Source organism: Rhinolophus sinicus, chromosome 8 (assembly GCF_057876585.1).
Source record: "Rhinolophus sinicus isolate RSI-liver-muscle chromosome 8, RSI-T2T, whole genome shotgun sequence".
Taxonomy (NCBI): domain Eukaryota; kingdom Metazoa; phylum Chordata; class Mammalia; order Chiroptera; family Rhinolophidae; genus Rhinolophus; species Rhinolophus sinicus.
In genome coordinates, this window is record NC_142508.1 from 72980207 (window position 1) to 72993170 (window position 12964).

The 12964-nt window shown below is 56.8% G+C and overlaps 1 protein-coding gene across 2 annotated transcripts in view; it reads right to left on the reverse strand.

Annotated features, from left to right (window-relative positions):
- Positions 1–9025, reverse strand: part of SLC12A3 (solute carrier family 12 member 3) — a 34370-nt gene extending 25345 nt beyond the window's left edge. Inside the window, exons 1-12 of one of the 2 annotated variants that reach the window (XM_019754131.3) lie at positions 8701–9025; positions 8139–8282; positions 6738–6813; positions 5915–6010; positions 5443–5582; positions 4936–5046; positions 3908–4019; positions 3572–3702; positions 1888–1972; positions 1213–1367; positions 821–928; positions 282–405 (exon numbers count right to left, since the gene is read on the reverse strand). In XM_019754131.3, coding sequence (XP_019609690.3) covers positions 282–405; positions 821–928; positions 1213–1367; positions 1888–1972; positions 3572–3702; positions 3908–4019; positions 4936–5046; positions 5443–5582; positions 5915–6010; positions 6738–6813; positions 8139–8282; positions 8701–8973 — 1555 coding nt within the window. In that variant the 5' untranslated portion in view covers positions 8974–9025. Of the gene's footprint in view, positions 1–281; positions 406–820; positions 929–1212; positions 1368–1887; positions 1973–3571; positions 3703–3907; positions 4020–4935; positions 5047–5442; positions 5583–5914; positions 6011–6737; positions 6814–8138; positions 8286–8700 lie in introns of both variants that reach the window. The other variant, XM_019754120.3, reaches the window with a different exon arrangement.
- Positions 9026–12964: the final 3939 nt, after the last annotated feature.

Sequence of the window (12964 nt, forward strand, 5' to 3'; positions counted from 1 at the left end):
GCAGAACCAAGGGAAGCAGGTGGGGTCCCTCCTAACAAAATAGGATTGTCCACCTGCCTGGCATGGTGTGGGAGCCACCCCGTCTGGAGCTGGGGGCAGGGACAGGGACCATGAGACCTCCCAAAGTCTTCCAGCTAGGGCCTCACCCATTCAAGAGTTCTTCACCAAGTGCCTACTTCCTGCCAGGCTTGGCTGGGTGCTGGGCATGGAGGTGAGCAGAAGGGAGCGAAGCCGCGCCCCCGTGTCCCTCACGGCCCCTCTGTGCCCTGGCAGCCTCTTACCAATGATGATGAATGCCACCGCGATGGCGTAGGCCAGCAGGTAGCCCCGCACCGGCTCCTGGTTCTTGCCATAGCCCTTGCCGAAGAAGCCGATCAGAGGGTACAGCTGGTCCTTGCACAGGCACTGTGGGTACAGGACACCACGCTCACCCCCTGGCTGGGCCCTGTCCCCTCCCCTGTAGCCACCTGAACACCAGCCCAGGCTTGCTCCCTCCTGATCTCCGCAGGGCACTGCCCCATCTGGGTCCTGGCTTCTGTCTCTGTTGAGTGGGAGGGATCTCCCCACCCTCCCCACCTCACCAGGAAGACGGTGAAAGGGCAAAATAAGAGGGGTCAATGGTGGAAATGCAGACAGGAGAGGCTGGTGGAAAATGCAGGTGCTCTTCAAGCACCCACAGAAGGCGGCGGCTTCCTGCAGGAGTTCCCTCACTAGCCCTCTTGTCCTCCAGCCTAGATGTGCTTGTCATGGGACACCTCCAGCCTTTGTGGCAGTCGCCTGGGCCTCCTACATACCACCCACTCCCCTTCTGCAGTCTCACCTGGAAGACTTTGGCGGCAGAGACGAGGCAGGCCAGGGCAGAGGAGAGGGTGGCCCCAAAGATGCCAGCCGTGATCAGGGGTGCGAAGCCCGACACCATGCTCATGGTCTGCAGGGACATGGGGTCAGGTCCCGCATGCTGAAGCAATGGGACTGGAGTCCCCTCCTGGGGCACCTCAGTCCCCTCTGAGGCAAGGATGGGGTGCTGACGCCTCCACCTGCGTCCTCCACTGTCACCCAGGGATCCCAGTGCCCACCGAGGCAGAGACTGGGCTCATGGGCCCCCGCCTGAGCCAGAAGCTCCTTCCCCCAAGTCTGGGACCCAGCCCCCCCAAACCAAGTCTTTCCCAGTCTGTTCCATCCTTGGCCGGCCCCCTCCGAGGCTGCGTGTACCTGGTAGTAGTTGATGAGGCCGTAGCGGCAGCTGTGCTGCTGGGAGCACTCAGTGAAGTTCCAACCGTAGCCGCAGGCCAGCCCTTCGCAGGTGCCCAACCCGGGGGTCACTGTGTCATTCAGGACGCCCGAGGCATCACGAACCACGCAGGAGCCTGCGGAGGAAGGAGGGCACGGGCCCCATGTGAGCAGCTTTCCTCACATGGTGTTTCCTGCAGCAGCAGCACCTGTGAGGGTCTCAGTGAGAAGCAAGCGCCGACACCCTGGGAAGGTCACTGAACCTCCCTGAGCCCTCGTTTTCTCCTCTGTAGAACGGTGGAAATGACAATGTGTGGATTAAATATGATAAGGCAGGTAAAGCGTTGGGCACCTGGTAAGTCAGTTGCTAGTATCATCATTATTATTATTCCTTTAGCCGGAGCATGATTTGTCCTGTAGGAGTCTCACACCCTTGAATCTGTAACCTTAGGTTTGAAGGGACTGAGGAACCTGGTCTGATCACCCTCCATCTCCACCACACATGACTCCCCCCTCACAAAGATGTTCTAGTCACCACAAATGTGCCTCCAAACCTCTACTTCCTGGGGTTGCCAAGTCCTTCCAGCCCAGCTCTCCCTGTTAGAGAGCCACACCCCACCCTGGGACCCCCTCCAGTGGTCTGGGCCGGCTATTTACCGATGGTGGCTGAGATGGCCAGGTAGGAGACAGTGGTCCAGAAAATGGCCATGAGTGTTCCCTTGGGAATGGCGACAGCAGGGTCCTGGGGGAGGGAAGGAGAGAGGGAGGGCATCAGGCAGTCTCTGGGCCTCCTAGGCTGCCCCAAGGGTAATGTTTGTAAAGAAGGAGGCACTGTACTAGCCACATGGTAAATATGACCATGGCCTTGACAACCAGTCCTTAGCATTTCCTTTGTGCTGAGCACTGTTCTAAGCACTTCACTTATATCAGCACGTTGGATTCTTACTCCCTTCCCTGCGATGCGGGGACTATTAGCCCCATTTTACAGTTGGGGAAGCTGAGGACAGAGAGGTTTTAAAGGACTTGCATGAAGTCTCTGTGAACGGGAGCTGCTCTTCTGTGGAGGACATGCCGTCCCACGAATGGGCAGAGGGTGGATCCAGGAGGGAAGGACTCCTTTAGGGCTTGACGGCATTTAGGACAGAGCAAGGGTGCCCTCCTCATCCAGCTCCGAGACAGCTGCCTGGCCTTTCCGCCTGAACAGTGGGCCAGTTGTAACCTAAGAAGCTTGATGAAGCATCTAGATAAATCCCCAGGCTACGATGATCTGTATCTGAGCACTAGCCTGAGCGCAGCAGGGGCCTCAGGGCAGGTGGACCAAGCCTCTGCTGGCCGCTTCCCAGAAAAGGGAGCGGGGCGGGGGAAACGGCTGCTCTCCAATCTCCAGGCTCCACTGTGCCCCATCCGGGCTCATCCAGTTAGAGCCGGGCTGGAGTTCAAGACTGTCTCCAATGCACAATTGTTAATTCATTTAAGAAAATGCATCAAGCAGCACTTTTCGAGTGGACTAAAGAGGGAGGAGGGTAAGGCTTTCCAGCACTGAGCCAGGCTCCTCACCATCCAACCCACTTGCGCACAATCTGCTTTGAGCCTCCTGCCAGCAAGGGCTCCACCAGCTTTCTCGTTTTTTCAAAGCCCAGCTCCGGCCCCTCCTCTGCCCAGAGGTTCTGCTAGAGCCTCTGCTGACATCCGTCTCTCCTCCCCCACTTTATAGCACGTTGGACATCTGCTCTCACACTTCCCGTTTACTATAGTTCACCACTATTCACTCAACAAACATGTACAGAGCACCTAGTACATGTCTGACTCTTAGCTGGGAAAAGGGACACAGAGGGAGGCCTCAGTTATCCAGAGGCAGGGGGACAGAGACATAAGTGGCCCGACACATTATGCTAGGGAACCGTGACTCTGACAGAAAGACTGGGAGAGATGTAAATATTGAGGTGTTATTTGAAAGAGGAACAGAACTTTGTGAGGTAAAGAAACAAGGGACGGGGGTCCCAGAGAGCAGTGGCGAAGGCATGGAGGAGGGGGCACAGGTAGCGCAGTGGACTCTTAGGGCTGGGGCAGGGGTCTGGCAGTGGCAGCGGTGGGCTGGGGTCTCGAATGCTGGGCCGAGAAGCCTGCCTGCAGCAAGACAGTGGAGAATCCTCTACGGCCTAGAGTGCAGCTGGTGCCAACCAACAACCACAGAATTGAGTAGAGTGAGTGGCATTGGCTTGGATTGAATTGAGTTGGACTGGACTGGATTTTAGAAGCTTTGGCCCCATGGTCTCAGTGCCCCGGGGGAGATACTGGTAGGACAGGGCCAGGGAGCAGGAGGGAGGGGCGCGCCGCTTACCTTGAGGTCCCCGGAGATGTTGGCCCCTGCCAGGATGCCCGTGGCTGAGGGAAAGAAGATGGAGAACATCCCGAAGAAGCTGCCATCCGCGCCCCGCCAGGCGGGCACCAAGTTCTCAACAAAAATGTCCCCTGGAAAACCAAGGCCTGAGTCAGGGCTTCCTGGAAGGCTTGGTCCTTTCACTGGGCCCAGCCAGGCAGGCAGAGGGCGCTGCTGCCAGCTCCTGGCCATGGAGTTGGGGTGTCCATCCTTGCGGTACCCACAGAACGGGCCAGATGGGTGGGCAGACTGTCCCTGTCCTCAAAGCCACAGGAAGGGACCCCAACCTGCACATACCCCGGTAGCTGAAGAAACCTTTGGAGGCCTTGTCTTCAGATGGGGGGATCAGTGTCCCCACCAAATAGTTGGCAAAAGAGACCATGATGACCAGGAAGAACAGCACTTGGGCCTGTGGGCAAAGGACCTCGATGTCAGACGGTCTGGCCCCACCTGTTCAGGGGACCTCAGCAGGGAAGAACCTGCCCACGGTCCCTGACTCTCTCATTCATTCGTTCATCACCCATCATGCTGCTGGCTCTCTCCTAGGAGTTGACGATATCGCAAAGCTCTTATCTTGTGGATAAACAAGGAACATGAATCTAGAGTAAGAGCAGGGGTGTGATGGGACTGGGTTGGGGGCTACTTTAGCAGAGTGGCTTGGGAAGGTGTCTTCAGGGGACCGAAAGGAGGAGGATGACGGGCAGAAGCACTCAAGGAGCAGCAAGGAGGTCGGCGTAGCTGAAGGTCAGAGCCAGGGGGAGAGAGGAGCGGCGGTGGGGGCCAGATCTGGCCAGGTCCGCCAACCGCAGCCCAGCAACCCTCTGATTGTTGGCTGGAAAGGGTTCAAATGAAGGCCATGCTCCCCCAGCGCCCCTGCAGCTAGGTGTGGCCATGGGACCAAGTTCCAGCCGATGGGATGTGAGCAGAGGGATATGTGCAACTTCCAGGCTGTACTGGAAAAAGAAAAGGAAGCGGGAAGTCCCTCCTTTCCACCTCTTTTGTTTTCCTGCTGACTGGACCCTGGATAGGCGGTGGTGGCCATCATGGGCCAGGTGGATGAGAGCCACCCGCTAGGGATGGAGGGGCCACAGGATGGAAAGGGTCTGGGTGCCTGAGCCCTGGGAGCCAGGGACACCTGGGCTGTTAGATGAGAGAGACATGAATGACTCTTGTTTAAGGCCCCTTCCTTAGAGTCTCTTTGTCACAGCAGCAGAACTTAACGCCTAATCCACAGAAGAGGAGAACCAGGCCCGGGACCAGGTCTAGCAACTCCCGCTTCTCCACCTGCCCACGACCACAGCCTCTCTCCAACAGCCTCTCCTCACCTTGGACTCCCATTCCATGCCAGCCAGGGAGATGGCCAGCAGCACGGTGACAGTGACCACGCCAATGATGCGGATGTCATTAGTGGGGTCCACGATGGGGTTGCCGTACTCCTGGGGGAGGGGAACAGGCCAGGCTGCATGCTGCCCTCTGAATAACCCTCCACCCCACCAGACTCCTCAACCTGGATTCACCTCACAGGTGACTCTGGATGCCCCGTCATAGGAAAATACAAACTCCAACACCTTCTCTGTCAACAGACCCCCCAAAGCAGCTGCTGCAGGGGCCTGGACAATTTGGCCCTAAAGGCAACATGCACCCCTGAAAGGGACTTCTGAGGACGGCCTTTCTTTGATGAGAGCATCATGGCCATCCATGGCGATCAGACTGTGGCCTTGATTTCTGATGGGGTAGTTGGGCAAAGGGGCAGGAAGGCCGGGCGCAGGTGGGGTGACAGAGAACGAGGTAGGCTGCAGGTTCCCTCTGCCTGGGGTCCAGCCCGGCCTCACCTGGAGCAGGTCCCGCACGGTCTCCGCAAAGCCCACGGTGTGCATGGCCACACCCACAGCGTTGGCAAAAGCAAAAATGAGGCCGATGGAGCCGCCTAGCTCTGGGCCAAGACTCCGGGAGATGAGGAAGTAGGTGCCACCTATTGGGGACAGAGCCAGGAGCCATGAAATCAGAGGAGTCAGCTAGCTGGGATGGACGTGGGGCACGCAGAAGCTGAGGCTCGGAGAGGGTGACCACGGGGCCCATGGGGCCCCCAGCCCAGGAGATAAGCCAGGCCATCCAATGGGTGTGCAGAGTGCCCAAAGTCCTCACCTGCAACCGAAGCAGCAGCCTGGGGTGTCCCGCTTTTGGTTGTGGGGGGTGGGGAGCCATTCAGAGACCGTTCCCAGGGTGAAGACTGGGGAGCCTACATGAGCGGGACCTTGGTGGTGGGGTAGGGAAAGGCAGCAGCAGGGATGGGGCGGGGCCCACCTGACTTGACCTTGCCGTTGGTGGAGATGGCTGAGATGGACAGGCCCGTGATGGACGTCACCAAGACGGAGAGCAGAATGATGATCCAGGTCAGCACTGTGGGGGTGGGTGGGGATGTGGTTACCCCAAAACTCAGGCGGGGCCTTTCCCAGGTGAGGAGCCACAGAAGGAACCTGAGTCAGCCACCTGAGTCACCATGTGAATTAAGTCACTTCCCTTCTCTGAGCCTCAGTTTTCTCATCTGAAAAAAATGGGTCTCTGGTCTATTCTGAATAGCCAGGGACGTGATGAGCCAACACGCAAAGGATCTTTAGGTATGGATGGGAAGGTACCCTTTTTTAATAATAAAAAATAAAGTAATAGTTACCACCTCATGAGCACCTCTGGGTGCCAAATCGTGTGCTGTTTATGTGTATAATAGAAACCCCACAATAGGTCTGAGAGGTAGGGATAACTCACCCCCATTTTACCGATGAGGAAATCAAGGCTCAGAGAGGTTAAGAAACTTGTCCAAGGTCACGCAGCATGGCACAGAGCTAGCATCTGAACCCTAGTCTGTCCAGATTGTGAGTTCCTAATCCAGGTGCTCTGCAGTAGTAGGCTCCAAGAGGTTAAATGACCTACTGAGGTCAAACAGAGCCAGGGACAGCACTCACGCCTACGGACTCCATGTCGCGTGCTCCTCTGCCACACCACCCTGACCTCTGTCACTGCAAGGGCCTGTGGTCTCTGCAGCCCAAGTTCAAGACTGAACCTGTGGGGTCTTGGAAGACCAGAACTTGAACATGCCTTCTTCCCCTTTCCCCCCAGAAGCGGCACTCACCAATGCCCGCCTGGGCCGTAATCCAGGGGAGCCGCAGGTAGAGGATCACGCCCCAGATATTGAGCATGCAACGAATCTGGGAGGAGAGGGGGGTCAGAGGCCACCTGAGTGGGCCAGGTACCCCTAGGCCAAACACACAAGTCCCTGTCCCTAGTCATGGTATGTCATCAGGCGCTTAGGCCCAGGGGACATCTGGGTCCTTTCTTTGCATTACCCACTTTAGTGGGCTCCCACGTCAGTGCCCCTCTGGTTCTGTGGGGCAGGGAGAGGAGGGAACCTGGAGACCCACCTGCCCCTCCCACATAGCTTCCTGCCCTCCCATAGAGGCCTGAGGATGGGCTGTAAGCATTATCACCCCCCCTCCACTCCAAGCCCAGGATCCTGTGTCTGGGAGCCCCACATATGGCCTCAGTGGCCAGCCGTTGGCCCAGGGCCTGGCATTTACGGGAAGCTAGCAAATGCCAGCTGAGTCAATGCCCCACATACAGGCAGAAATCAGACCTCAGGTTGCTGTGACTTCAGCTTCCAAATTTAAAGCAAAGCCAGAGGCCTCCGCTGAAGCTGAAATTCCCTATGGAAGGGGCTGATGTGGTCACTGGCCCCAGCCAAGACTGGTGGGGCATATGGGAGATTTCTAAGGCCCTCCATCTGCTCTGAATGGGCAACGCCAGGCTCTGGCCACCACAGTCCAGGAAGGAGGTCCAGAATCTGAATATGAGCCTCTAGGGGGGTGAGGGGGGCTCACTGTTCAGATGGAGAAACGGAGGCACAGCCAGCAGGCAGTTGGCAGACTTAAGGTCAGAACCCAGGCTGCCTGCCTCTCAGAGCAGGCCTAACGCTTTCTCCTAGATCCCATGCAATCTCCTCTGTTAAGTCCCACAGTGTCTTTGAAAGCCAAGTTCACTCGATTCTTTGCTGTCTGGGAACTTAATGGTGCTCTGCACTGCAGCAAACCTTCCTTCCCCTTGCCATCATGGAGATTGAGAAAAACAGGTTTTGGATTTGTGTGTTTAGTGCTGCCCCCTGGTGGCCTTTTTGGGAAACAGTTTATTCTGGTAACTCCAAGGCAGGCATTAATCCCAGCACTTGACATCTATTAATTTAATGCTTTCATTTCACAGATGAGCAAACTGAGGCACAGACAAAGTCATAGGACGAATGAGTAGCCAAAAAGAGATCTGCCTCAGGACCAGGTCTCAGTCTGGGGAGGTGTAAATGGAGGCCAGGAAGTGCAAAACCAGAGAAAATTGGATGTCACTATACAGATGGGGAAACTGAGGCCCGGTTAGGCCTTGGATCTGCCCTGGCCACTAAGGTCTGAGACTCAGAGCTGAGCCTGGATGGAGGTCTGTCTCCCCAGCCCACTCCCATTCCCGGACCTCCCATCCACACCCCACTCACCATCACCCCCTTGACCCAGCCAAAGCGCACGGGCTCCCCAGCGTTCTTCTCACTGCTGGTGCCTGCCTCGTCCTCCACCAGCCCATCCGTCATCTCATGGCTGGGCCGGCTGTCAAAGGCCAGGGAGTGCAAGTGGCTGCCTTCCTGCTGGGAGCCCAGAGGCCACAGTTCATAACAATCCAGCCCCCAGCCCTTCACCCTCACAATCCAGCCTTTCAGGCATCAAACCCAGAAAGCCTCCTCTCTGATGCAGACCTCCCTTGATTTCCTCTCCCTTGTCTCTTTCAGGAGTGTGCAATCTCTGTTCTCATGTTTTCACTGACTGGATGCTCATTACCTCTCTAGGCTGCCCTAGATTGATTGATTGGGTTACCAGTGACTAGACAATAAGCAGCCCAGAGTTTTACAGCTCCCATGTCGACTTTTCATTTGGGCCTCTCAACCCAGAAAGAAGACACTTATCCCCATGGCACAGATGACAAAGCAGAGGCTCAGAGAAGTTAGGTAACTCGGTCAAGGTCACACAGCAGGGAAGTAGCCAGGCTTCTAAGACAGTGCTTACCTTCAGGAAGGAGTGCAGGTCGGCCAGCGTGGGCCGGACCTTCCGGGGGTCGCCGGGCAGGGCGCTGTTGGCATAGTGCTCATAGGCAGGCACCACATCGATGGTGTTGTAACCAAAGGTTCGCATGTATAAGGTGCTGCCATGGGTCAGGTGGCTGTTGTCATAGGCAGCTGGTGGCGGGGGCTCATCGCCCCCCAGCAGCGTGCTGATGGTGAAACGCCCGCTGCACAGAGTAGGGTCCCCGGGTGTCTCTGACATAGCCAGCTCTGCCATTGTGGTTCTGGGTGTCAGGGGAGGGGGCCAGGGTCGGCGGGGACACGCACAGTGGCTTTATAGGCTGGGCCTGCAGCAAGGAGGAGGCAGGGAGGTTGGCCCAAACCGCCCACAGCTGGTGAGCAGGGTCCCTGGACAGGGTGGGAGGCAGAGCACGTGCCCACTGCTGTCCTGCCCACCATTTGATCGTTGAGATAGCCACCCGCCTGGGACCAAGAGGGCTGGGCTGACTCAGAGAGAGACACAGAGTGGAGAAGGGGGAGCCACGCCTGGTCCCTGGGTCCTGGAGAGGCTCTTCTGAGTCTAGGGGCAGCAGACATCTGCAGCCAGGACGCCGGGAGATAGCAGTCACCAGGGGGACCCTTAGCGACCCTGTAAAGGACCGCAGAGACAGCCTGATAAGGTTCAAAAATCTCTCACTTTAGTGTATGGTATTTAGCTTTATTTTTCATTTATTTAGTATTTTTGAAGGGATGGATGGTATGACATTTAAAAAGATACACACATAAAGGTTAGTCTCTTACGCGGACCTGTGACTCCCAGTTTTGCGTGTCTTCCCAGAGACACCCCAGTATGTATAAGCCGCTATGTACAAGTACCCCTAAACAGAGTCCAGTAGGGGCCAGGTGTGGGCTGCAGCCACCAGTGGGGACTGACGAGCCCCTGGGGCTTGTGGCTGGCCCGGCAACTGGGCACCCACCCCATACACCTGCCCCACAGCTTCCCTGGACGGTGCCAATAGGGCCCCCAGCATAGAGAGCCCAAGGAGACAGCGCCTCCTCACGCCCCCAGGCCATTCAGAGAGAGCACCCCCAGCTCCTATGGCACGTAGGGAGCAAAGGCCCCATTCCAGTGCTGGGCCAGGTCGGGCTCCAGTCGGGCAGCAGCCCTAAGGCCACTCCTTGAATGCACAGCAGCAGGAGCAGCACGCTGGTCACCAGAGGCACCTCAGCCATTGCAGAGGTGGGTGGGGGCAGGTGGGGACCAGAAGTGGGTCAGGCTTTGGGGAGAAGAGTTAGTGTGGTGGACACCTGTTGTGCCACCAGAAATGAAGGCCTGTTTCCCCACATGCTGTGAGGGTTTTCGGCGTCAGTCCCTATGGCGATGGCCTTCCCTGTGGCCTCCATTCCCCCAGGGGCCCGTATCCTGTGACTGTTGGAAGTTGGGTGTAAAGGCCTGGTGCCCTTTCCCCACCCGTGCAGGGCCACCCCAGTTCTAGAGCTCCCCCAGGTCTGTTGAGGCAGCCGCTCCTCCCTCTGCTCAGTCCTGCTGCCTTCCCTTCTCCCCAGAGGTTTGGACCCCAGAAGCCCTCCCTGCTGAATGCCCGTGCTTGCTTCTGTCTCAGTCTTCCTGGGGAGGTTGGCCTAGAGGCCCACAAGAAAACTATTGATCTCTTTGTCACCCCTGCTGGGTGTTGCATCTTTCAGCCATTCACCCAAGAAACCTTTAATGCCCGCACCCATCACACCATGGGTGGCGACAGGAGCCAGAACTCACAGTGCTGCTGAGTTAGTGCAGGAGATGGACATGGAAACAGACCAGGGAGCTGTGAGGGCAGCAATGGGAGAGAGTAGTCAGGAGGAGGGTCAGGGCGAGGACAGTCAGGGACAGGACAGCCCCTGACCTGAGCCTTGAGGGCAAGTTGCTCCTCTGGAGACAAGGCAAGGCCACCACCAGCTCCAGGCACCTGAGCTTGGCTTATGCTCAGGCTCTGGCTATCCTGGGGGGGTGGAGGGGGGCACAGAGGGACACATTTTCTCTTTTTCCTGCCCTGCCTCTCAGACTTGACTCTCAGAGGTCACATAGGCCCCAGAAGACCAGTTCTGAGACGCTCAGAGTCCTTGGGACTTCATGGCCTCCAAAAGCAAGTCAGTGGACTGAGCTTACAGAGGGGCCTGGCTGGCTCATGCTGCCCCCCTCACTCCAGGTCCAGAGGGCCCAAGACAGGTGTGCCCAGCTACAGAGCCAGGCAGCATGGGCAGGTGGAAATGCTCAGATTGTGTTAGAGTAGCAAGCTGCATTAGGGAGTCACCCTCCAGGATGAGGGCTTAACCTGGGGTTCAGGAGCCCCACAAAACTATGGACAATTTTTCATACCTAAGTGCATTTTTCCTGGGAAGGGGGACATACATTTAATCCAACTTGCTAGAAGGCCCGCCCACAGGAGCAGGGATCTGGGCCTATTGTGTTCAGTGATGATTCCAAGCAACTGGAACAGCACATAGTAGGTCCTCAATAAATGCTTGTTGAGTGAATACCAAAGGGGACCAGACCAAAGAGGGCAGCGAGCGGCCGCCATAGGAACCCTTGGTGGACAGAATTACCCCCAGGTGGGCAGAGGTGGGCAAGGGCAGCTCCTGGGGTTCTCGCAGCTCAGCTGGGCATGGAGGTGAGTTGAGGATGACAGGACCTTGGTGACAAATCCAAAAGGTCATGATCACTGTGTACCTTTTTGCAAAGTTTATATATTTACTTTATGTGTTAATTTTTTTTAAAGACTTTTAATGACCCCCAGTCTTGCCTGCCCCCTTCCCAGGAGTTCCAGCCCCTCCCCAGGAGTACGTCCTCCACCCCCACGCCCGCTGCCCGGGGGGTGAAGGCTCAAAGGTGAGGTCAGTGTTGTACCTTCACTGCAGCCCCGCCCCATCCCCCACGGGGCCTGTGAGTTACTCATTCCCTCTCATGGGGCCTCGGGGCAGATCTTATCACCTGCTTGCTCTTAAACTGCCACCTGACTGGTAAAAATCACAGCTGCCCAGCATTCCCTTACACCATTTCTACACACCCTGCCCCTGGAGCAGCTGTGGAAAATTCCTGATAAAGATCTCGGGAGAGGAAAGGATGGGAAAGAGCCAGGGCCATAGGCAGAGAGAGTGAGGGGCCACAAATCTGCTGAGTGACCTTGGGCAAGTCTCTTCCTCCTCCCTTCACAATACCCAGGCCAGGTCACATCCAAGGTCCCTTCCAGCCCTGGAGGGGGAACATTTGCTGCTTCAGGAAGCTTTTCCTGCCCCTCCACTTTCTCTGGGGTGGGATGATATATACGCAGGACCCCTCAAAAGGCTTATCAATAGAACAAGCTAAAGGGCCTGTCAGAACACCTTGTCCCAAAGCACAGACCCCCAAGTAAGGGGATTCTTACATGTGGATGGAATCTCATCCCTTTGAGAACTGTTTCCAGAGGCCCTCTTCTTGATGGGGACACAGGGCAGGGTCAGACATAGCTCCTGCCTGGTAGCTTCCAGGCGGCCCCACAGCCTTTCAGATCTGAGACCCAGGACTCAGAATCAGAGGTGCCTGAGCAAAGCCCTGGGATGAGGCCTCGGGTGGGTCTCAGGCTCCATCTCAGTTCTCAGTTTCTGTGTGATTTTGAGCAGGTCACCTGACCTTCCTGGGCCTCGGCTTTCTCAGCAGCAAAACGGAAATGACAGCTAGACCGGTGTCAGTTATGGCTCACCTGTGCAGTGTCAGTCCCTGGCTGAGAGACTGAGGGCCCCTTCACCATCTCCCGGTTCTCAGGACGGAGAACAGGGGCAGTAAAGGAACTGAGACTCAGCAGTCAGGAAACTCCCTAGAAGCGAAAACTCTAGACACAGAAGGGCTGAAATGGCAGGGACAGGGTGGAGGGGGTGCTGCTGTAACCTCAGGGGTGCATCTTAGGGCCACAGGGGCACCTAAGCATTTATTGTGCCCCTCTTGTGTACTAGGCACTGGAAGTTACAGCCTAGCTTGGCAGACAAACCAGCTGCCCAAGGGAAGACAGCGGAGCTGGGAGGGGAGCTGCGTAGGCAAGGATGGAGGGGGTTGTGGGGCACGGGGTGTGGGAAAGGCATGGTCAGTGCAAGGGAAGAGGTGGGTGGGGGTTGGGGGCGGAGGGAAGACATGGTGGGAGATGAGACCGAAAGGGTTTGATTGGTTCTTCATTCACACACATTTATTGAGTGCCTACTGCATTCCATGCTCTGTGCTAGGCAACAGAGGCACCATGGGG